At 50.7% G+C, this 21,708-nt stretch overlaps 1 protein-coding gene and 1 long non-coding RNA gene across 5 annotated transcripts; one reads left to right on the top strand and one right to left on the bottom strand.

Moving 5' to 3' along the window:
• Positions 1-1,105: 1,105 nt before the first annotated feature.
• On the bottom strand, positions 1,106-8,477 carry LOC310882517. The gene is made up of 3 exons (XR_014572996.1): positions 5,649-8,477; positions 4,838-4,967; positions 1,106-2,541 (listed from the first exon to the last, which is right to left on the bottom strand). It is a non-coding gene; the product is annotated as an uncharacterized lncRNA (long non-coding RNA).
• Positions 8,478-8,651: 174 nt separating this feature from the next.
• On the top strand, positions 8,652-15,537 carry NPBWR2 (neuropeptides B and W receptor 2). Of its 4 annotated transcripts, none has more exons than XM_083801383.1 (3): positions 8,652-9,908; positions 9,996-10,700; positions 11,199-15,537. In XM_083801383.1, exon 3 carries the CDS (start codon positions 11,822-11,824, stop codon positions 12,818-12,820), a length of 999 nt encoding a protein of 332 aa, XP_083657509.1. In that variant the 5' UTR covers positions 8,652-9,908; positions 9,996-10,700; positions 11,199-11,821; the 3' UTR covers positions 12,821-15,537. The 4 variants fall into 4 exon arrangements, with proteins under 4 accessions (XP_083657509.1, XP_083657510.1, XP_083657511.1 ...); XM_083801384.1 differs by having other exon boundaries at positions 8,652-10,194; positions 10,569-10,700; XM_083801385.1 differs by having other exon boundaries at positions 8,652-10,194.
• Positions 15,538-21,708: the final 6,171 nt, after the last annotated feature.

Here is a 21,708-nt window from a genome sequence, read left to right as displayed (position 1 = left end):
TGCTAACAAACACCTCCTTTTTATTTTTATTTTTTAAAGAAACAACTGGTGAAGTTTACAACGCCAAACTCAAGAAAACATAAACCAGGCCTGACTGACCAGAGGTGACTTTTGGAAGGGTTTAGCTGCACCCCCAGCACGGGTGGGTTCAGGACCACCAGTACACTTGCAGCTCACATAGGCTGCAGCAGGAGGAGCGTGGCCCCAGCCCCGTGCTCCTCTTCAAATACAGAAACGTGGGTCAGCGTACAGACAAAGGCAGCAAGAAAAATGAGACAGCGTTAATCAGCTCAGTGAGCAACGAGAGATCGCCACACCATCTGCCCCTCTGCTTTTATTAATCTTAGGCACCGTGACACAGACAAACCTGGGCTGTCATTTCCCCTCTGATTGTCTTATGCTAGTTGCCATCCTCCGGCTTCATTTCCTGCTTATCTAGCTCGCTGCCATTCAGCCTGAGCAGAAAGGATTTTCTCCTCTTCGCAAGGTGCCAGGACACCCACTTTATGGCCCTGTGAAACGTGGCTTTCCACCAAAAAATGTCCCTGCACCCACCTGGCTCAGCCACCATTTCCCACCCATGCAGCAACCTGGGCACCCTCTGTACAGAGCAGAAATCAACCCAAAATGAAAGCTTTAGGTCTTCTCATCCACAACAAACATGGGTCGCAAAGGTTTGCTCCTGGATTATGGGTGTGACTTTTATTAGTAGGTTCAGGACTTCAATATTGTTCCCAGCTAAGCTGCACAGATAATATTTCAGAGCAGAGGAGATCAGCACAGCTCCTGTAACGCGCAGCAAAAATTATCAGATCTGGTTATTCAGGCCACACGAACTGATGCTTTTTCACCTTTGTGCAAAGATAATTATTAGTCTGTCACTGACACGGCCAACAGCCCCTCCTGCCTGGCCCTTGTGGGTCACCCCCCAGTCCTGGCTCCCAGTCGGGCCTTGGCAGCAGGGGGTGGCACGTGGCACCTCATCCCGGTTCTCCTGAGCCTTCTCCTCCCCAGCTGTCTCCAGACAGGCTGTGTGGGCACTGCCTGACGAGCCGACAGCAGCAGCGTTAAAGTGTCACCTTGTTGACACCGAGGTGCATGTCACGTCAAGTCCCACGCAGCCTCACAGGGATGCACGGGGCTGTGGCACCAGCACGAGCGAACCCAACCGGGGGCACCCAAAGGGGTGAGGTGGGACCCGTGGGACCCAGCCCGAGGTTGGGGCAGGAGCTGGGATGTGGGGTCCCTGCCCCGCTGCCACTTCTCCTGCTGGGTCCTCAGGAGCTGCTCCTGGGCTGCTCCGAGCACAAGACATGCTTCTCCCAGGAAATATTATCAAGCATCCGAATGGATGCAAGGAATTTGTGAACGGATTAAAGAGACCAAATCCACAAGTTTTTCATTATGAGCTGTTTGCCCAGAGGCGCAGCTCCTTCCTGAGCCTTGCAACAGCACAGCACAACGAACAGCCAGTGAATTACTTCACTTTGTGCTTTTCTTCCACATCGCTGCTGCAGGGTAGCTCACGGGTGATAAATGCCCACTGGCCAGAGAAGAGCATCCATTCACTGCTGAGCCCCGTGTGCTGCTACCGAGAACAAATAAGAGGGCAAAGGTTTGTTGGCACTGGGCAATGCTGTGTCCTCAGTCCCTGTGAGGCAGGGAGGTGGCATCTGCTGGGGACAATGCTGTAGCTTAACACTGACTTAAATACTGGAATATTGAATTCTTTTGATTTTCTGTATAAGGCAGTGGACGTTTCTAAGAATATGTAAATTGAAGACTGGATTTTGCAACCACTGGACAAAATTCCATAAGTTATCATTGGCAAACTCCTTTGTTTTTACCTGTATGCCATCAATGAACACACTCACAGGTGAGGCAGTGTCTGCAGCTGAAAATTGGAGCTAGCGAGCCGCTGGATGCACAGCAGCTCTCCATCCTCCTCCTCTTGCTGATGGCCAGGAGTTCCTCCTCATTCCCAGCCTGAACAGCCAGCTATTCCCAGTCATCCTTCAGCAAACAGTGCTTTTCATGCTTAATTTGCTCTCTCTCTCTGGTATGCATCTGTATACACAGAGTGCCAAGGCACAGACACTTTCATGGCTGTGAGTTATGCCATTTCTCCATGCTATTTCCCTCCAAGATCATTGCACGGTTTGGTTCTGGCTCAGTACTTGAAGCCTTGATACCACAGAGTCAACAGCAGCTTTCCTATCAATTTCCAGAGGCTTTGGATTGAGGCCATAGAAAGGAAAATACAGCAAAGATATTCCAAGCAGAGGCTCTAGGAAAGTTAATAAAACGCCTCATGCCTGTGCTTGCTGCAGGGAAGGATCAGCTTTCCTGTTTAGTGCTGCTTATTAAGTCATTACAAACAATTAAAGCAGCAGAGAGGAGGAAGACAGAGCTGTCGTCTCCAGCTCCCCAGCCTGCCTCTCTGCCACCGGCATGAATTTCATGAGACAAATCTCCCAGCGGGAACCTCTCAGCAATTGATTTCCTGCTTGTGAAATCCAGCAGGAAGACATCCTGGTTTTCCTGACAAAAAAAAAGGAGATGAAAGGGGAAAATTTGCCTCGATTTATTCTTTCCAAGCAGCACAGCTGCAGTGACAAACCTGCCCAGCCAGGAGGCCCCGGCAGGAACAAACCACGGCACCCATGGGACCCCAGAGGGCAGGAGCTCAGCCAGGCATGTCTTTTCTCTGCCGTTTCCCCCAAACAGGTGATCTCCCAGCCCATTTTTCTCTTTAGCTATTCCGCCTCCCTCAAAAGCTGCGTGCCTGGGATTGCTTGGGAGCGAGTCAACAGCTCCATCACAGCTCGGAGCCTCGGGAAGCAGCAATTTGAGCAAAACACCCACCAGCCAAGGCAAGGCAGGGCCACTTATCAACCCATTCCGACATCTCCTGGACTCACTTGAATGCTCAAGAGAGTTAAAAAAAGCCAACCTGTTTTCTAGGAACAGGCTGCACGACAGCAACGTAGCAGCCAGGGATGCGCAGTGGCGATAAAAGCCCGGTGCGCGGGGAAGGAGCCGGCACAGCAGCACATCAGAGCAGCTCCATTACTGACAATGCTGCCAGCTCAATTGCTGCTGGCTCGCCATTTGGGTCACTTTTGTTGCTTTTACGTTAACTATGTGTCTCACGCACTGTAATTGTGTTTTCCCTCCCTGCGACCACATGAAAAACATCTGCTGATTGCCTGTCTTTCTCTTACCTTATGTTTTCCCCCTATAAAATGGGTAAAATTGAGATTGCTTTCACACTGGAAACAAGCCCATAAGCTTCTCTGTGGATTTCAATACAGACCAAATGATGAAGTTTCCATTATTCAGGTGCCCCAGGGCAGCAAGGCAAGGAAAAGCAGGGACGCGAACACCAGGAGCAGCGGCCCCACAGAGCAGCACGATGGAAAATGCAGGGTGATAGAAAGCCCTGAGGCTTATTTTCCTTCATCACCGTGGAGTGAGAGACCAGAAATAATTATTGAGGAAGGCCTTAGTGCTTGTCCCCAGACACGGCCTGTGTGCAATTGCTCCCTGCGATCAGGTGCGTGGCACTTCCCTGAGTTTTTTTCCTCCTCTCCCTTCCTGCAGAATTGCTGCAGGGCCAAAGGGCTGCTGCAGAGAGCAAATACCAGAGAACCAATTGCACCACGAAATGAGAGGACAGCTCCCTTCGAGGAGCTTCCTACAGCAGTGTTTTCCTCTTAACTGTTTGACAAGTGGCTGCTGGCAGTCTCCCAGACAAACATGTCCCCGTGCTGCAGCTGAGCTTTACCACTTAAGTTTCCTTGCATCAGCTGAGCCTCCTGGGTGCTAACTCCAAGCACACATGGGACAAGACATGCCATTGTAAGCTTTTTTACCATGGTTTGCATGAGTTTGCCTTCCCTTGTGCTTGGAGGGAGCAGCACACAAACTGGTAGCCCAGCTGCTAAGCCTGCAGCCCAGTCAAGCTGGCATTCGCACCACAAGGACCAATGGTTTGCCTCTCACACCAGTTTCCCTCCAGCCCAGGATACCTCCCAGCCCTTTCAGGGCTGTAGCAGGATCCTACCAGCTCCACGTCATATGGAGCAGACCAAGGAGCGCTGCAAAGCTACTCAGGAAAGAGAGATGTTATTGCAGACCTACAGCTTCCTCACCTTCACCCTCTTGGCCATATGTCGAGGATGCTCAGCCTTAACCCCCCAAAAGGCAGCACACAGAGGTTGCAAAAACCTCTATTCCTGCTCACTCCCAGCTGCTGCACGGTTCTGCTGAGCCCACGAACCTGCCAGGGAGCAGCACTGCCAGCCCCTGATTGCAGTGAGGAGTTCATCGCATCCTCCCGGTAAATTAGGATGTTCTGGAGGACAGACGAGTAATTGATTGCTAAGTAACCTGCAGAGACATGAAACCACTCAGCAGTTATCTAGTACTCACTAAGCAACACAAAAAGGTTATTGATGCAGTTGGGGAGTGTTTCTGTACGGCGTGCGCTCCCGTAACTCCTGACATCCGAGGCAGAGAAACGCATCACTTAGCATTTACAAGCAGCAAGCAATTCTTATTACAAAAATCAGCCTCCTGGCAAGGAGCCTCGGTGAGAGCCTGCAGGAACCAGTGGGAACGGACCGCTTACAAGGAAACCCTTTTTGTCCACCTTCAAGTGAAATTGAGGAGCCAGATCTCACAAAGCCCACACGTGGTCTGTGCCAGTATGATGACACTCTGATATTACTGAGGATCACTGGTATTGTGAGTGGAAAGATTTATTCGGTCCTAACACAGCCCTCCAACACAGAATGCCTCCTCCTGCTCCATCAGCTTGTCTGGAATTACTCACCTGGCAGGAGGCCTGGCCCCAGGGAGCTCCATGCTTCAGAAACTGTTCTCTATGGAAGAGAGATTTGGTGTTTTCTTCCCCCCTGCTTCGCCTCCACAAGAATCTGAAACACCTTCTGTGATTTGATTGCCTAGAATTGAAGTTGCATCAATAGGATTTCAGTCTGGGAGCAGCTTTCCCCGCACACATACAGTGTGCAAACACCACGCTGTGACCTGGCAGCTTCATTTCCCCAGGGAATTTGATTTTAGGGGGGGGTTGCTTTATGGCTGCCTGGGATTTGGGGTCCAAATTAAGCTTAAAGGGAGATGAATCAGGTCCTACTGATTTATGTTTGCTGCTCTTTTGGTTATTTCTGGCACACATACTAAAACTATCCCTACCTTCATTTGCTTGGAGCCAAATGCCTGTTACATCCATGCCCATAGAGTGCAGGTGCGGAGGGTCCAGAAGCTTGAAGCCTCAGTCCACAGCAATGCCTTTGGGTGTATATATATATATATTTTTTTTTGTCATTTCACAACACACCATTTCCTACTGAGGCTCGCCTCTGTTATGCAACTTTCATTTGCTCCATCTCATGCTGAAACTCAGCAAGGATCATGCTTTCAAAAACTGAATTATCATTAGCAGGTATTTGGCTACACAGATTGCGATGACCTAGTCAGGCAGGCACAAGCTGCAAAAGTGAGCCGTAATAAATGATTTTAGTTCAAAGCCATAGAGTAACATTTGGCTACACTCAAATCCAGCCTCCTACTTTTCCCTTCCCCCCCCCCAGGTATAACTGATGATATCATAAACTCATAACCTGCTATCTTGGTTCGCCTGAAGAGCATTCGTAGAAAGGTGCCAGCTCTGTGCAATCACCCTAGAATGCATTGTGCCAGAAGACAGATTTCACACTTTTAAAAAAAATCTAAACAATGAACATTGTACAAAATATTAAAACATTTTTCTAAGACATGGTATTAACATGGAGATGAGTCATTTCACTGTCATAACACCAGTGGGGAAGGGGAGCTGGAGTGAACAAAGCAAATTCATTCAGCAGCAATTTGCACTCCATAACCCTCCGATGATTAGCCTTTTAGGCCAGACGAGCTCCGCTACTTAAGCAGAAGAGGTGACACATTTAGCTGTTGCTTAGAGATATTGGAATATATTGCACAGAGCCTGCTCCCCAGCAAGCATCCCCAAAGAGCTCTGTGCTGGCTTTCTGCGGATGCATTAACCCCGTTGCAACGCCTTGGTTTGCAGTCACGCAGCTCTCAAAGCAAGACCAGGAGTGACAGGGGGTGACCTCCCAGAAGTGACATTTTAGATGTGTTTAGAAAAAGTCAAGGCAGCAACTTGTACCACCTGAAAGCGGCTCAGAGGCTCCAAGGGCCATTAGCAGCTCTGCAATAAGCAGTTTAATAGCAAGTAAATGAGGTACAGTTCCTGCACGGGGTGCTGGTGTGCAGCGTGGTACTGGCCAGCACACGTGTCCTGCAGAACCCCAGGGCTGCCAGCAGCAGGTCACCAGAAAGCGCCTCGTGGATGAGGAGCCAGGAGAAGAACAGCAAAACTCTACCTGCTCACACCCATTTCTTTTCCACACATCAGTTAGAATAGTTAACTTGCTTTTATTTCTCCTTTTGAAGTAGGATTCTGGTCGTTTTAAAGTAGGGCTGCTTAAAGTAGGGTCCCTATGCCTTGCTTGCTACCTCTGCAAACCAAAGGACTGTGCTGGAGAATCCCCAGATATCTACGTTGTGCATATCTGCTCTAACAGCTGGGAGGAAAACGTAATCCTGTTAACATTTCAGTGGTAATTGGTAGGTTCGAGGGTTAACAGCATTCCAAGATGACTGCGAAAGCAAGCAATTAGCTGTACCCTGGAGCACCCCAGCACAAGGCACTGTCACACGATGTTTTTTTACCTCGCAGGTACAGGTCCTGAAGCCAGCTTGCATGACAGCCGTGACTCACATGGGCTGACGGAAGAAACCTGAGATAGGGAACAGCGAGAGCTCAAAGCCCGGAAGATAACTCCCGTCCCGCAGAAGATTTGGGGTTTATCAAGAGCCGTGAGGAAGCTCCTGGCCATGGCAGCTCCGCAGGAAGGAGCAGGCAGCTCCAGCCACCCACCACCTCCCGCTTCTGTGCCTTTCATCCCCCATCACCGCTGGCCTGAGGAAATTACTCACACAGCATTTATCTTAATCGCTCCCCTGCAGAGGCAGCTATGGAGCAGTTATTGATATATCCCTCACCTGACAAGAACAGGCCATTTATAGGACTCATTACTCCTTTTCTTTTTTCAAAGCACCTCCAGCAGCACTTTGCCTTCACTCCAGCTTGCGGCAGGCTGGATGTCAGCAGCTGCTGGATCCATCACAATCGGTATTCACCATTCAGAGGCGCTTTCTTGACCCCCAGCTCACCAGTTTCCCACTGGAGATGTCTGCTCCATCCCCCAGCAAAACCAGCACCCTCCACCTGGCTCCTAGGGACGTCCCACGAGGTGGGCACCATCTCCCACCCAAGCCAACCTGTCTCGTTTTGGCCCAGAAGGGTTGGGAAGCTGCTGCAGATGTCCTGGATCATGGTCAAGGGCAGAAACACCCAGCACGTGGGTGACAAATAAGCCTGGATTTCTCCTTTTCAGCTCACCTGGACACTCACCAACTGCTCCTTTGCCAAGCCAGTGCCACACCGAGGAGGAGCAGGAGGTTACTGGGAATAATGGTGTCCAAATCTCACAAACACCCAGGCAGGAACCAGTGCAGCTCAGGACAAGCAGCTCCAAGGTGTCCTACCATAAATAACCTCACACTGTCATGGCTCACCAGAAGCCATCGCTTACAGATGGTTTGACATAGTCGGTTTGGGATGTCAACCTGCAGCGCCACAGCACCTCATACAAATAAATCACCCTAATAACCAGCGTCTGCAAGACAGTCAGCAGAGAACATTTTGTTTTGGTGAGCAGCGTATTGATCGCACATTTGTGTCCTGGAGATGAACTTGACTCTTTGAAAGCAGCCGGAGCCCAGTGGAACAGGATCCTGCCCCCAACAGTCCCTCAGAGGGGAACTGAATCCATCTTATCAGGTCGGGAACAACCCCAGGACTCCTGGTGGCTGCAGGAGCTCCAGTCTCACCCCAGCGCTGCTGCTGGGCAGAGGCCGAGCCCAGCACTGCACAAGTCCTCCTCTTCCAGAGCTGGGAAGTGAAGCTGTCCCTTCAGGCATCCAGGAAAGCAGGAGTAATCCAAATCCACACCTGGTCTGTGTGACTGCACCCTCCCTGCAAGCCCCATCTTTTCAGACACTTTCTTCATCATTTCTTCATCGCTTTCTTCCCCTTTGCACCACTGACTCAAGCTGCACGCTATCAACATGGGTTACAAGAATTAAAACCATCTCCATCACATGGATCTGACAGGGCAGAAACCCTGTCCCTCTTGCACCGTGCTGGTGACAGGGCTCTTTGCACAAGGACACGTGCAAATAGCTCAGAGGGAAGACGCAGCTTGTACCCTTTGTAGCAGCAACTTGAAATTGGTGCTCGGTTTCAGGGCTTCGTGCAAAAGCCAGTTCCAAGGTAAGAAGGAGGGGAGTGAAAGGACAGCCTCTCAGCTCTCCCAGATCCCTGTGCTTTATGCGGGAATATACAAGGATTTTTATTGCAAACACAATCTTCTGCCCTGAGGAACAGATCAGGATCACAATACTTCTACCTTTCAATAGCAACAAGCAATACCTCTGTCCTCACACCTCTCCACATCACCTTAAGGTACAATTTGCAAGAAAGAAAGAAGGAAATTTCACTGGCCTCTTCCCCCCGTGAGATGTGGTCTGCGTGCAAGGGACACCCTGACTGTTCACACTGAAAACAGCTGCTCTAAGGTCAGACGGGTAGCGTGCGCAAGATCCGCCGTATGGATTTTGCTTTGAAAGGCTTGTTCAGGCTGCCAGCCTCTTTTCTGGGAATTAATTTGGAGGCAAACAAGTCACGCCCTGTAAGAAGAGACGGTGACACTGTCAGAGCTGCGTCAGCTCCTCCGCTCCCCTCCGTCTCCCAGCACTAATGGGGCTCCCCCTTGTCTTCATCCAGAGAGAATTATTCCTCAAAGCGCTGGAAACGAAGTGAGCTGTAACCCGTAAGGCAGCAGCAGGTGCTCCCTAATGAGGGCACCGCGTATCACAAGGAAGATCAAGGTCAGAGTCCAAGGAGTGGGACCAGGCTCACCCAAGCTCATCCCCAGGATGCTCCCAAGCAGCCTCGCAGTGTGGGTAGATCCAGCCCCCAGGTGATATTCCCACAGTGATGGGCTCACCTGAACATCAGCTGCACCTGCAGGAGCCCTGGGCATCCAGCCCTTGCCTGCCTGCACACACTGAGCTCGGATCTGGGCAAGTTTGACAAGCTCAGGTTCCTCCTGTTAGAAATATTTTTCCCCAGAGAACCTCTGTGCAAACAGTAAATTTGACATTTCGTTCTCCTGAAATTTTCTGTCTTCCAGTATTTCTTTTTCCTTGACAATGACAACTGATTCCCCCAAAAAAATGCCTTCCCACTGCAGACCCATCCAAACCCAGCTTCCCTTACAACTACTTAAAAAAACTTCCCCAAGAGAACACGAGGGCAGCTCTAGGGGTCTATGATCTGAAGTAACACCCCCATCATTGCTATGGATATTCTGCGGGCAAACTTCACTTTGTTTAATTTCGCCAAGGTCTAACAGCTGGTGGGATTTTGGTAGAGATACAGAAAACATCTGCAAGAGCTGTACACCAGGCAAGGAAAAAAAAATCCCTGTCTGCTGAAAAGTCAGCTATACCCACGGCCTTTAAGGAGGTACTTCTGAGTGCAAAGCGTTTTGTTCATCCCAGTTACTGGTGCACAGGAGCCTTGCCAGAAGAGGGTAAACACCCACGGAAAAAGGAACAAAGTCAAACGCAGCCCTTGGCTGCGGGGCTCATTGAACCAGTGACCGCCTGGTTCAGGAATGACACCGCGCGCTGGCAGGCAGAGCCCTGCTGGATGCCTGCATTTCCTCTCCCCTGGTTCTAAAACAAAGGTCAGGCAACCTCCAGCTGGGTGCTGCGTTTAAAAGACTAAAGGAGAGCCAAGATGACCCTCGATTTCCTTTTTCCTCTTTTTACAGGGACATGAAAAGGAAGGGATCTCATGCTGTTCCTGGCTTTGTTATTTAACCTGAGTGTGTTTCTGCCAGGCTTCGCAGGACCCCTGCACCTCACCAAGCACATCCCAGGATTTAGCTGCATTTCCAAGAGATGGACCCAGCTGCGGGGAAGTCAGCTGAGCTCCCCCGGAGCAGCTGAAGCCTGCAGGGATCTGGCAAGGTATGTCTGTTTATTTGTTCATTACGAGCTCTGTAATGGTGTGTACCCTCCTCCCACTCCCTCCCTCCACACACATTTGTGCATCTTCCCTGGTTAAAAACAGCCGGTGCTCCCCGGTGAAACATTTTAACACACACACACCAGCACTTCACACATCCCTCACTCAAACAGCCACAGCGTGACAGCCCTGGGTGCTGCCTGTGCACCCCAACCTCTCCCCCATTCCCGAAGAGAGCTGCCCTGGTGCAACAGCCGCTCGCCAGCATCTCCCTCCTTCCCTATTTAAATAGCCCAGCACGGACAGAACTTTCTCCCCCCCTTTTTTCCCTGGTGAGAAGGAGTGCTAATTACTCCGACGTGCGATGCACACACAGGCACCATGCTGATATGATTGCAAGGACCGGTAACGTCAGCATCCCGGGGACCCTCCTCCGGCTGGGAGCAGAGGGAAGAGGCTCAGCCGTGCGGAGCAGCAGGTGCCGGAGGCAGCCGGAGCCACTCGCCAGGTAAGGGGCACTCCAAGCCCAACGCTGCTCTTCCAGCTCAGTTTCTTGGCGTGCCACCGCTAGCGGAGCGAGGCACTTCTCTCTGCAGAGCCTGGGGACCAGTTGCCAAACCTTTGATCTTGGCAGGGGGTCGGCTGCTTGCTCGCTTCCCTGCGGAGGAATTCTCGGAAGCATGGGTCAGGCAATAGCGGTGGAGGTGGAAGCTGCGAGGGAGGTGTAAACAGACAGGGGGATTCTTGCTTTGACTCTAAAGCAGATTTGCTTTCAGGGTACTCCCCCCCTTTTTCAGTCTGGATAGCCCTGAACTTTGGAGATTCACAGGTTTTTCTGTCTGTGACAAGTTTTGTGTACTGCCACAAATGCATGCAGTGAGCATGGTCTGATACCATAACCTATACACAATTTAAAAAGTTACTTTACATGTGGGTTAAGCCTCTTTAACTGCGTTTTAGAAATATTCCTTCAACTCTGTTTTTTCACCCTTCCTTCTCTTGATAGGGGACCCCTGGTGTGAGGAGCAGCCGCACCAGAAACTCCCTCCCTGTGCGTGCAGTCTCAGCCGGAGAAACAAGTTTGAAGTCCCCAGCACAAAGAAAGGCATTAATTAAATACAACAACGCTTCTGCTCTGACATGGAAAAAAAAAGCCCTGCAAGTGGGAGAGCAGCCAGCCCTCAAGTACTCTGAGAGCTGAGAGAAGCCGGCTGGGCACAAAGCTCCCTCCCTGCCCTCCTCACTCCTGCAGCCCCCAGGACTTGTGCTGCAGATGGCTGAACAGGAGCCACTTCACCTCCCCAGCAGAGAAAAGCCACGGCTCACCTACATCCTCTCCAAGAGAGGAGAGGTTCAACTTGCATAGGGAGATACAATCCGTATTTGCTTTGTTCATGGAGCTTTCTGCATCATTCAATTTTTTTTTTTCCTGCTCATTTCAAAAATCTGACTTCTCCCATGGTAGCAAACAGAGGTAAGTGACATTACCCATGCTGCCTCAACTCACTCTTCGGAAATAACCTGATTCTAGATGATAGAGCAGCTTTGTACCATACAGGATAAAAGGTTCTCCCTCCTGGGCTAGCAAGGCTTTCAGTGACTTCGGAGGGCAGCCTGTGACCAGCAGGCATGGGGAACAGCTCTCTCTGGGATGGTCTGAACAGCACCTGCAGCAGTGCAGGCAACAGCTGCTACCCAGACAGCAGCATGAGGTTCAACTTCTCCTTCCAAGAGCAAGCAGCCGATTTCTATGTTGTCCTCCCTGTGATTTACTCCGTGATTTGCGCTGTTGGGCTCACAGGCAACACCGCTGTTATCTATGTGATCCTCAAGGCTCCTAAGATGAAGACTGTGACAAACATGTTCATCCTGAACCTTGCCATAGCTGACGACTTGTTCACACTTGTCTTACCCATTAATATTGCTGAGCACCTCCTGCACTACTGGCCCTTTGGAGAAGTCCTCTGCAAGGTCATCTTGTCCATAGACCACTACAACATCTTCTCCAGTATTTATTTCTTAACTGTCATGAGCATAGACCGGTATCTGGTCGTACTGGCCACAGTAAAGTCCAAGAGGATGCCACATCGTACGTACCGAGCAGCCAGGATCGTCAGTTTGTGCATCTGGATCCTAGTCACCATCATAGTTCTCCCCTTCATTGTCTTTGCTAACGTCTATGTGGATGACCTGGAGATCAAGAGTTGTGGTCTAAATTTCCCCAAGCCCGAAAGGTTTTGGTTCAAAGCCAGCAGGATCTATACCCTCATCCTTGGCTTCGCCATTCCAGTATCCACCATCTGCATCCTCTACACCATGATGCTGTACAAGCTGAGGAACATGCACTTGAACTCTAACGCTAAAGCCCTGGACAAAGCCAAGAAGAAAGTCACTATCATGGTCTTCATCGTCCTGGCCGTGTGTCTCTTCTGCTGGACCCCCTTCCACTTGGCCACCATCGTGGCTTTGACCACTGACTTGCCCCAGACCTCCATGGTCATTGGCATATCCTACTTCATCACCAGCCTAAGCTATGCCAATTCCTGCTTGAATCCCTTCTTGTATGCCTTCCTGGATGACAGCTTTCGGAAAAGTTTCCGGAAGATGCTGGAATGCAGAACTTCTTAAGCACGGGGCCAGGGCTCGCAGATCCCTTCCCTCCCACAGCTCTGCAGGGGCAACTTTGCAAACTTAGGGGAACACTTAATGAATGCACAACCCGTCTCTTTAGTTTACATGTATGTGTATGTCTATCATCATTCCCAAATTTTGTCCTGCTTACTTGCCAGTCTTGCATTTTCCCCTCTCCGCATCCCTAAACATCTCAGAATCGCATCACTACGTTCTTATTTTTAATCACACACCCCAAAGCACTAAGGACAGAACTTCCCTTTTAACAGTTTGCTTCTGCTCCATGGCAGTCCTTTATTGCCACCTGCTGTACAGCACAGAGAAGCTGAAGAGCAGCTTTCAGATTAAGGGGTTGTTCAGCTCTCAACAGCTGTGTTATCTGGGGGATGGTTTGATGCAGCAGAGCCAACACGCACTTTGTGTCATAACAAAACAGAGGATGCAAGATGAGTATTTGGAAGAATATTTCATGTTCACATGTGCACAGGTGTTATGGCCTTGTTTTTGACTGAGGGATGTTTATTGCACTCCCACAGCCAGATTTCTTCTTTCCTGAACTGGTAACACAAGTTAAATTTAAACCAAAAAGCAAAACCTGTGTCTTAAAAGTGATATCCAACACCGTATAAATATTTCAGCAACTGTAGTATTTTGTGTTAGAAATTATTTTTAACTAATTGTTTCTGTTAAATGTCAAATATATATTTATTTAAGAGTGACTGATGAAATAAACTTCATGGGGAAAAAACTGGTCCCTCTTTCTCTGAAGAAACCCTGTGCTACTTGTCCCACGTCATTGCTATATGCATTGCATTTTATCTACTGTAAAATCAGAAGTCACCAATTTGTAACAGATCAGGTGTTTTGTAAGCCACAAACGAATCAGGTGTTTTGCTGCCCTCACCATGGCTTTCCCCCGACCAGCTCAAAGCACAGGTGAATATCTACGCATATAACATTAAATACTTATAAATAGGTACCTCGTTTGCCCCAAAATACCTGTAAGCTCTTATCTATGCTACTAGACCCATGCGCTAGCTTACAGAAAAGTTTTTTACAGAAAAGTTTTTATGCACATTTGTGACCAGCTTGCAGCACTCGAGCTGTTTCAGTGTTTCCCCCGTTTGCAGGTCAGGGAGGCAACCTGCAGGACACGGTACAACAGGAGCAGTGGTGTAGCCACCAGAGCGCCTTGCTAAGTGTGAGGGGAAATTTTCAACCGAAGCAATACTGAAAACCCACTGCAGTCATCGTCACCCTAAAAAACACCTGATACCAGCCCTTGTGTTAGGGCAGCAGGCCCAGCTGAGCACAGCACTCGTTGTCCTGGAGGGCTGTGGTGAGGGGCCTGCCTGGGGCAAGATTGGTCTCACACCCCTTAACCTCCCTAGGGGTCTATATTAACTGTTTTAAGTTAAAATTTACAAAATATGTTTTTCTCAAAAAAACTCAGGTCTCATTTACAATGAGACACACTTAAGCTTTTTTTCCCTGTCTTTTCCTCACTTTCCCTTCTTCAGCTTGGGACAGGGAAAGCTCCCTGGCCCTAAAGGCACCAAGCTGGGCCCTGACCTGTCCGTCCCCCCGCCAGGAAGGCGCAGAATGGGTGAATCAAAAGAATAGGGGATAGAGACAAGCTACAGCGCACCTACCTGAGCCCATCCATGAGACAAGATACCAAGAACGTAGGTTCTCCCAGAAAACAAGGATTAAGAGGAGGGTGCATGCCAAGGTCCATCCAGGAGACCACACTAGGAGGGGAGGGCTCTGGTGGCAGCACCCAGCTTAAATGGGTTCCTGGAGAGGGTGGGGGCCTGGGGCAGCCCCCAGGTGAGGCCGCTCAGGGTGATTCAGGCCTGTGAGTGCCCTCAGGGCTCTGGCACCATAATTAGCAGCCTTTGATACATCATAAAGGCAATTCCACATTTCCCTTTTAGAGAACCGAAAGGGATTTGTGAACATAAAGTCATTTGTATTGCCTTCTCTATAATAAAAGTGTTAATTTTGGAAAAATTTGGAGGGTTGGGGTGATGCGGGTGGTTGATTCTGGGCAGAAAGCTGGGGGCCGTGTCCCGACCACCTCCCGAGGGCAGGAGGCGGGTGCTGGCAGCAGCAGGGTGCTGGGGTGCTCCGAGGCCCCTGGGAGCAGAGACAGGGCACCACAAGCACCCGGGCTGCGACAGGCACCCACCGCTTCAGCACGGCTGCCATCTGCTGGCAACAGGCTCCGGAGGGGGGGAAAAAAACCTCGGGGTCCCCAAAGCTGGCTCCTGGGGTGCCACCGAGCACCCGGCTTCTCCGCTTAGGTCCAACGCCAACGCTCGTCGGCGTCAGGTCTGCAGGAAAGGCAGCAAAGCCCCTGTCGAGCTGAAATCACCCTCGTTCAGAGCCAAGTGTCATTGATGGAGCTTTTTCCCTTTCAGTCCTGTTTCACGACAGCCACAAAATCAGCATGGCTGAGGTTGGGGGCACCTCTGGAGATCGCCCAGCCCGACATCCCCCGCTCAAGCAGCCCCTGCTGCAGGTTGCCCTGACCGTGCCCACTCCAGTTTTAAATATCTCCAAGCACGCAGAAGCCACAGCCTCTCTGGGTACTGCACCACCCTCGCAGCAGTATTTTTTTTTCCCCACATTTGAACAGAATTTCCTGTATTTCAGTTTGCACCTTAGCCTCCTGTCTGAGCACAGCCGAGAAAGGTGTGATCCCATTTTCTCCGCATCCTCCAGCAGATATTTGGCCGGGGGGTCCCAGCGGTCCCATGCTGTTGTCAGCATCCTGCCTGCAGCCCTGCTTTTCTCTGTCAAACGCTCGAGGCAGGAGCCCCAGCTCCTCTTTGCTTCCATGGGGTGCCCAAGGAGAGGAAGGGGTTGCTCTGACCGAGGTCTCCCCCGTGTGCGGAGGATGTCCTGCTGCCACGGGTGCAGGAGATGGTGGCGTGCATGCCGAACGGCGCCCTGTGCTGCAGCAGCCCCGCGGCACTAAGCGGCACTCTCCGCTTTTCTTTGCAGCTCCGCAGCACTGCTGGGCTGCACGCAAGGGAGCCTGCGAGGCTGCGTGCTTGGGCAGAGCCTCTGAGCACGCACCCGGAGCCTGGCTGCTGCTGCTGCTGCTGCTGCTGGGAGGGCAAAAATCAGGGCGGAGGGGACACTTCCCTGCTCTTTGCACAAGTTCACCCTGCAGAAAACCCTGCACGCCTGCTCATCCGTCTGAATCGGGCTGGTTTGCTGCAGACAAGCATTAGCCGTGCCTTGAACACCGGAGGCAGGGAAATAAATGCCCTTAACGAGTCACCTAATAAATCCCCTGCTATCACTCTGCTAACCCAAGCATCTCTCCCAGGGTCCCCAGGGTTGCAGGGGGCTCCACCAGCAACCCTCCCTCCCTTCCAGCCCCTTCCAGCTGGCCGTGCATCAAGCAGGGAAGCCGGCTCAGCCCCAAAGCCGAAGATGAGCTTCCTTCTGGAATGCCTGAATGAGTGCAAAGGTGCTGGGCAACCTCGCAGCTCCCTGGCTACAGCAGGAGCTGGGGGCTTTCGGGTTCCTCCTGCGTGCTGCAGCAGGTGGGGGAAGGCAGGGACTCCTGCCTGCCCCCTGCCAGGCAGGACATCAGGACATCACCTGCCCCTTGGGGACTGGGGGACTGTGCTTTGTCAGCCTCAGGAGATGGAAAAAGATGCATTTTGCACCCCAGAAACAGGAATGAGGGCTCATATTCCCACCACAGACTTTAAATGCAGGCACCTGAGACATGGAGCAGGGATCCGAAATCACTGTTGCTTTTTAAGCCTTCATGCTGCAGCAAGAAATTCTGTTTGTCTCGGTCAATTGGGCTCGCTGGAGTTGTGCCGTAGCTCGTTCCCCCGCGAAGCTGTAATCCCCTGGTACCTGAGCAGTCTCACACCGTCTCCTGCTGCTGGTCACGATTTTGGGTGAGAAATTAAATAATTCTCCAGCGAGGAATGAAGGCCCAGCTCTCAAGCATATTTAGATTTAAAAAAAAAAAAAAAACTGAGAAGAGAAATTAAAAATGGATGAGCAAAAACTCTATATAGAGGAATACAGTAGATATGAAGCAGAAGAGTCTGTAGCTGATATTGTTAAAAGCCATCCAAGGGAGATAATTTGTACAGCCTGGCTTGTCCATAGCATTTGCATTGTCGCCCATGGGATGCTGGGGGCCCCTGGGTGTCATCTGGATAGGGACAAAAGGTGCTGATGTGCCACCAGCCCCCGATGCTCCCACTGCAAACCCAAGGAACCAGTGAGCCCCCCACGTCTGCTGCTAGTTTGGGGAGAAACGAGCCCAGTTTGATGCCTTCAGAGGGTCTCAGCTCCTCGAAGCTCGGCGTTCCCACCCTCGGCTCACTTGTGCTGGGAGGACAGGAGGGAAAAGGAAAACACCAAGTGCAGTGGCAGTAAATATTGCCAGGAGTTTCTCGATGGCATTTGCTTTTGGTAAGTAAAGATGCAGAGAGAAAGATCAAAGCTGTCTGAATAGCTTTTAATTACGAGCCTCAATTGCTCTATTTTCTCTCAGAAAAGTATTACAATTATCTAACAAAGCTCTTCGAGTGGAATTAGGCACTAGCCCGAAGCTTCAAGAGCTGTTTAGCGGCTATTTTCCCTTTAAAAAAAATAATATTTGATGTCTAGATAAAAAACAGGCACTCCTATAAGTGCCTAAAGCCAAATCCAGTGCTCGCTGCATAAAGAGGCAGCTGGAAAGCTTTCCCAGAGCGGAGGTGACCGTGGCTCTGGTAAGCCACCACCCCCGGCCTGTGTCCCCTCGGCACCTCCCGCATGGGGACAGGGAGTCCCCAAGGAGGGCAAAATAAACCGCAGCTTTGTTCCAGCAAAAGACCTTTGACAGCTCCCAGCAGGGACATGTCCCCATCTTCAGTTCCTCGAGCTGTAATTCATCTCTCGCTCTTTCACCAGGGCTTCTGTACATCATCATCTGCCCCTGCTCTGCAGCTTTCCCTGGACAGCTCACGGCTGAAGAACAAGGCAGCTCGGGAGTTTCTAAAGCCCAAAACATCCCCTGGACAAAATTCAATAAGGCAGATGAACAAGGAACGCAGAAAAAATAAGGATTCGGTTTCATAAACTTAACCTTCAAATGAGATCAGAGGCCGGTAATTAATAAAGTCAGATTTCAATGCGATGAAGTGTCCCAAGAGACCCAGCCTGCTGCTGCCTCATATCGATGCGATGGATGCGGGTGTAATTACATTTCTCTGCGCTGTGCGGTGGAGAAGGAGGGCAGCCCTGTGCTGTGGGCTGGGTTCAGCAAAGCTCCTTCCTTCCAGGCTGAGCAGGAGCCAGGCAGAGGAGGCTGGTGGCTGCTGCGGGAGGAGCAGGGATGAGACAGGTCAGAGCCTCGCCAGGCTCACTTCCATCCCTAACACACAAGGCGCTTTTCCAGGAAAATGCATGGAAGCTAAACCCCAGGGAAGATGCCAAAGCAAACTGTGGGGAGAGCAGCCCTGCTCGGCTTGCCATCCCCTCCGCCCCACCGCCGCAGGAATGCAGGGAGCAGGGATAAATGCTAGCGCCAGAGGTTGGGCTCGTTTTCTGCTCTTTTAAGCTTAATCCCCGGAGGCGAGTGATTATCTCCAGGAATTTTCTCTGTGGTTAAGCAAAGCAAGAGCAGTGCGATGCCAGACGAGGGGAAGTCCAAAATGCGTGAACAAATGACCTGTGCATGTGGAGAAGTTGCCATTAATGCCTTAAAATTGAGCAAACGTTAAACAGCCAAGTCACAACGCAGGATTCATTTCATGGGGGAAAGTAGGCTGAAAAGCCATTAATCTTGATTACCCATCGACTGCATGGCTTGTGTTTTTGTTCCTCATCACTGAGTGAATCAGCGTGGCATGGTCCTTTCAGAGCACTTACAGCACATGGCAGACTGAAAACACACACAAAAATCGATGTTCATAGCCTGGGTAGAGCTGCTGCAAACTTTGTCGGGTCTCCTCTCTGCTGCCAGCAGAAAGGTGAGCTGATGCAACAAAAAAAAAATAAAATAAAATGTGGAAACATGCTAATTCTGCCAGCGGTTTCCTTGGGAAAAAATAAAAATAAAAAAAAATTAAAAAATCAAGCTTCCTGTTTAGATTCTTGCCAATTCATCCTTCACCTCACCGTGTTCAAAATCTGCTGTTTGGCAGGGCTGGTGCTGCTCGGCTCTTGGCTCCCGAGCACGCTGCCAGGCTGGATGCCAGTGGTGGATGCATGCAGGCAGGAGGGCTCCTCGCAGCTCCCCAGCCCCACGGGAGCTACGGCCCCTTGCACCAGTAACATGCACTGGAGGAAAAACGCCTTTTGCTGCATTAATGGACAGGCTGAGTGCTCCCAGAAATTGGTGCCGGCATGGTCTCTGCAGGCCGGATTTGCCACCCAGCTCCTAATACTGCAGGAGGAGGCAAGGACTGGGGAGTAAAGCAGGAACGAGCAGCGAGGACATGCATAACACCATAATGGAGCCACAAATGATCCAACCTGCACTTTACTCAGGAGCATCCCAAGCAGCGCCAGCAAGGAGCAAGGGGATTTGCTTCCAGTGGCCCAACCAGCAGCTCAAGGACAGAGGAGCAAATACCCTGAAAGCTAAACAGGAGAGGCATTCTCCTAGGGTGAAGGTGTCGTAGCTGGTTTGGGGTATTATTGTGCATTTTCTACTCCAGGGAATAAGTTTTTTTGGTCACTGAAGCAGAAACCCTGACTGCAGTAGGAGAGGGAGCGGCTGCTCGCAGAGCAAGGCAGGGGAAAAGGCGGTCTGGGTGCCCCAGGCTGCAGAGAGCCCACATCACTCCTTCGCTGCAGACAGCTGGGACTGCGCTGCTTTAAGGGAGAGAGAGAGCAAAGTCAGTTTACATGGCTGATTAGCATCATCGTTGCCAAGATACATAACCATGTTGTTCTATTTATTGATCATTTCATTCTGTCATGCAATATATCCAGGTTCAGGGCAGTGAGAAAAGGAACAAAGGGAGTTCAGGAGCTGTGGGGCTCTTTCTGAAGTGTACCGACCCCGTTAGCAGTCCCTTCGCATGTCTCCTCAGTGCTCAGGAAAATCCTGAAAGTCCTTCTTTTGGAATGAGTCGTGGCCTTAACATGTATGTTATTATGCGCTTTAAGCAAAGGAGGCATGTAGCACTGGTGTAAATGGGCAAGGCAGGGGCATGCAGCCACTCAAAATGGATGTGCATCAGCTCAGATGTGGCAAGGAGGGGCTACAGATCCTCTGACATCACCTTCCACCCCCAAAAACCCTATGCCAAACACCAGTTGGCATCACAGCTCTTATTTCTTATAGCCCTTATATCTCTGTTCCTCACACAGCACCATGACTCTCGGGTTACCGTCCGATGCTGAAACCTCCGGACCTCATTTCATTTTCTCGCCCTTATTCCAGCCTCGGGGCACAGCTCAGAAGGTTTGGGTCAGGGATGTGAAGCACCCCGGAGGAGCAGGGGCGAGCCCTGCAGCGCTGAGTGCCAGCGCTGCTCGTTCTGCACAGTCACGGTGATGGATCCACACGGAAACCCGGCGTGGTGGGGAATGCACCATCAGGGTACAGCCCGGGAGCCTTCCATACGAGGTTCTCCTTGCCGGGGGAAGGAGAATTCTGCTCAGACACAAATACCCACAAAAATAGCCGAAGGGAAGCACGGGGAAATGAGTGGGAAAGCAAAGCAGAGCGTTTCTGGCGCAGCTTGCCTTGCTGCCAGGCTTCTCTTCTGAGCAGGTAGCAAGGGCTGCGCCAGCACCGGCTGCTTCTGCAGACCCCCTGCATTAAAACGAGGCGGCTGCAGCAGCGCAGCACGCCCACCTCCCTGCAAAGCGGCACGGGACGGGAGGCATCCTGCTCCCAGCACCCTGCGCCGCCCAGCCACAGCACCCCAAGTACCCAGCGAGAGAGCAGAGCCCAGCTCCAGCTCCTTAAGGAGCTAACAAATCTTCCTCTGGATGGGAAAATAAATAAATAAATAAATAAATAAATAAATAAATAAATAAATAAATAAATAAATAGAGAGACATATTTACAGCCTAGCTCCTCACAAAAACACTTTGGAAATATAGCCTTGGCAACCTCTCAGCATTAGATAACGTCTTTATCAGGGCAAGAGTGGCAGGTGGTGAAGGGCTTTGCTGCTCCCAAGGGCAGCGGGCATTGGGAGGGTGACTTCAGCTGAAAATTCACCTGGCCCAGAGACCCTCAGTCTAATCTGCAGCTCAGTAAAAGATAGCTCTGCCCCTCCCCAGGTAAATCCTTCCCATGGCATAAAACCACCTGAACTGCAGCGAGGCGCAGATTCGGCAACTTATTGCTGCTATTAGAAATTGTGGTTCGTACTGGGGGAAAGTTCTCAGCAGAGCAGCCTGGGCAGAGGCAAAAGGAGACGTGGCGCCGGCAGAGCGAAGCATCCCTCAAAAGCCAGAGCTTTGCCCGGAGGTGCCGGTGCTGTGAGCCAAGGGGAGTCCTTGGGGAGAGCTCAGCTCATCCCTCCCTGGGCCTCCACAGCCAGCAGCAGCAGGGAGAATGTTTAGGACGTTAATAAATTCCACAATACTGAGTAAAGTGTTTTATTTTATGGCTTTGCCATAAGAACTCACCCCTGGGTACTTATAATTAACTGAACTAGAAAAGCAATAAAGATTTCAGTGTGTTTTTTTTTTTCTCACCAATTTTCTCTCCTTTTTTTTTTTTAGAAAAAAAATTCCCCACTGTTAATAAAGAAACCTCTGCTGATATTTACCTGCCTGGGTAGGAATATTGATCTCCATGCAGAGAGAAGACACTTTCCTTATTGCACATCTCACTAGATAATCCGTCTTTTCAGGCTGCAGAATATTGCTTTGGCTTTGTTTTCAGAGCA

Source organism: Anser anser (genome assembly GCF_964211835.1).
Source record: "Anser anser genome assembly, chromosome: 16".
In the NCBI taxonomy this organism is placed as follows: domain Eukaryota; kingdom Metazoa; phylum Chordata; class Aves; order Anseriformes; family Anatidae; genus Anser; species Anser anser.
This window is presented reverse-complemented; position numbering and strand designations above follow the sequence as displayed.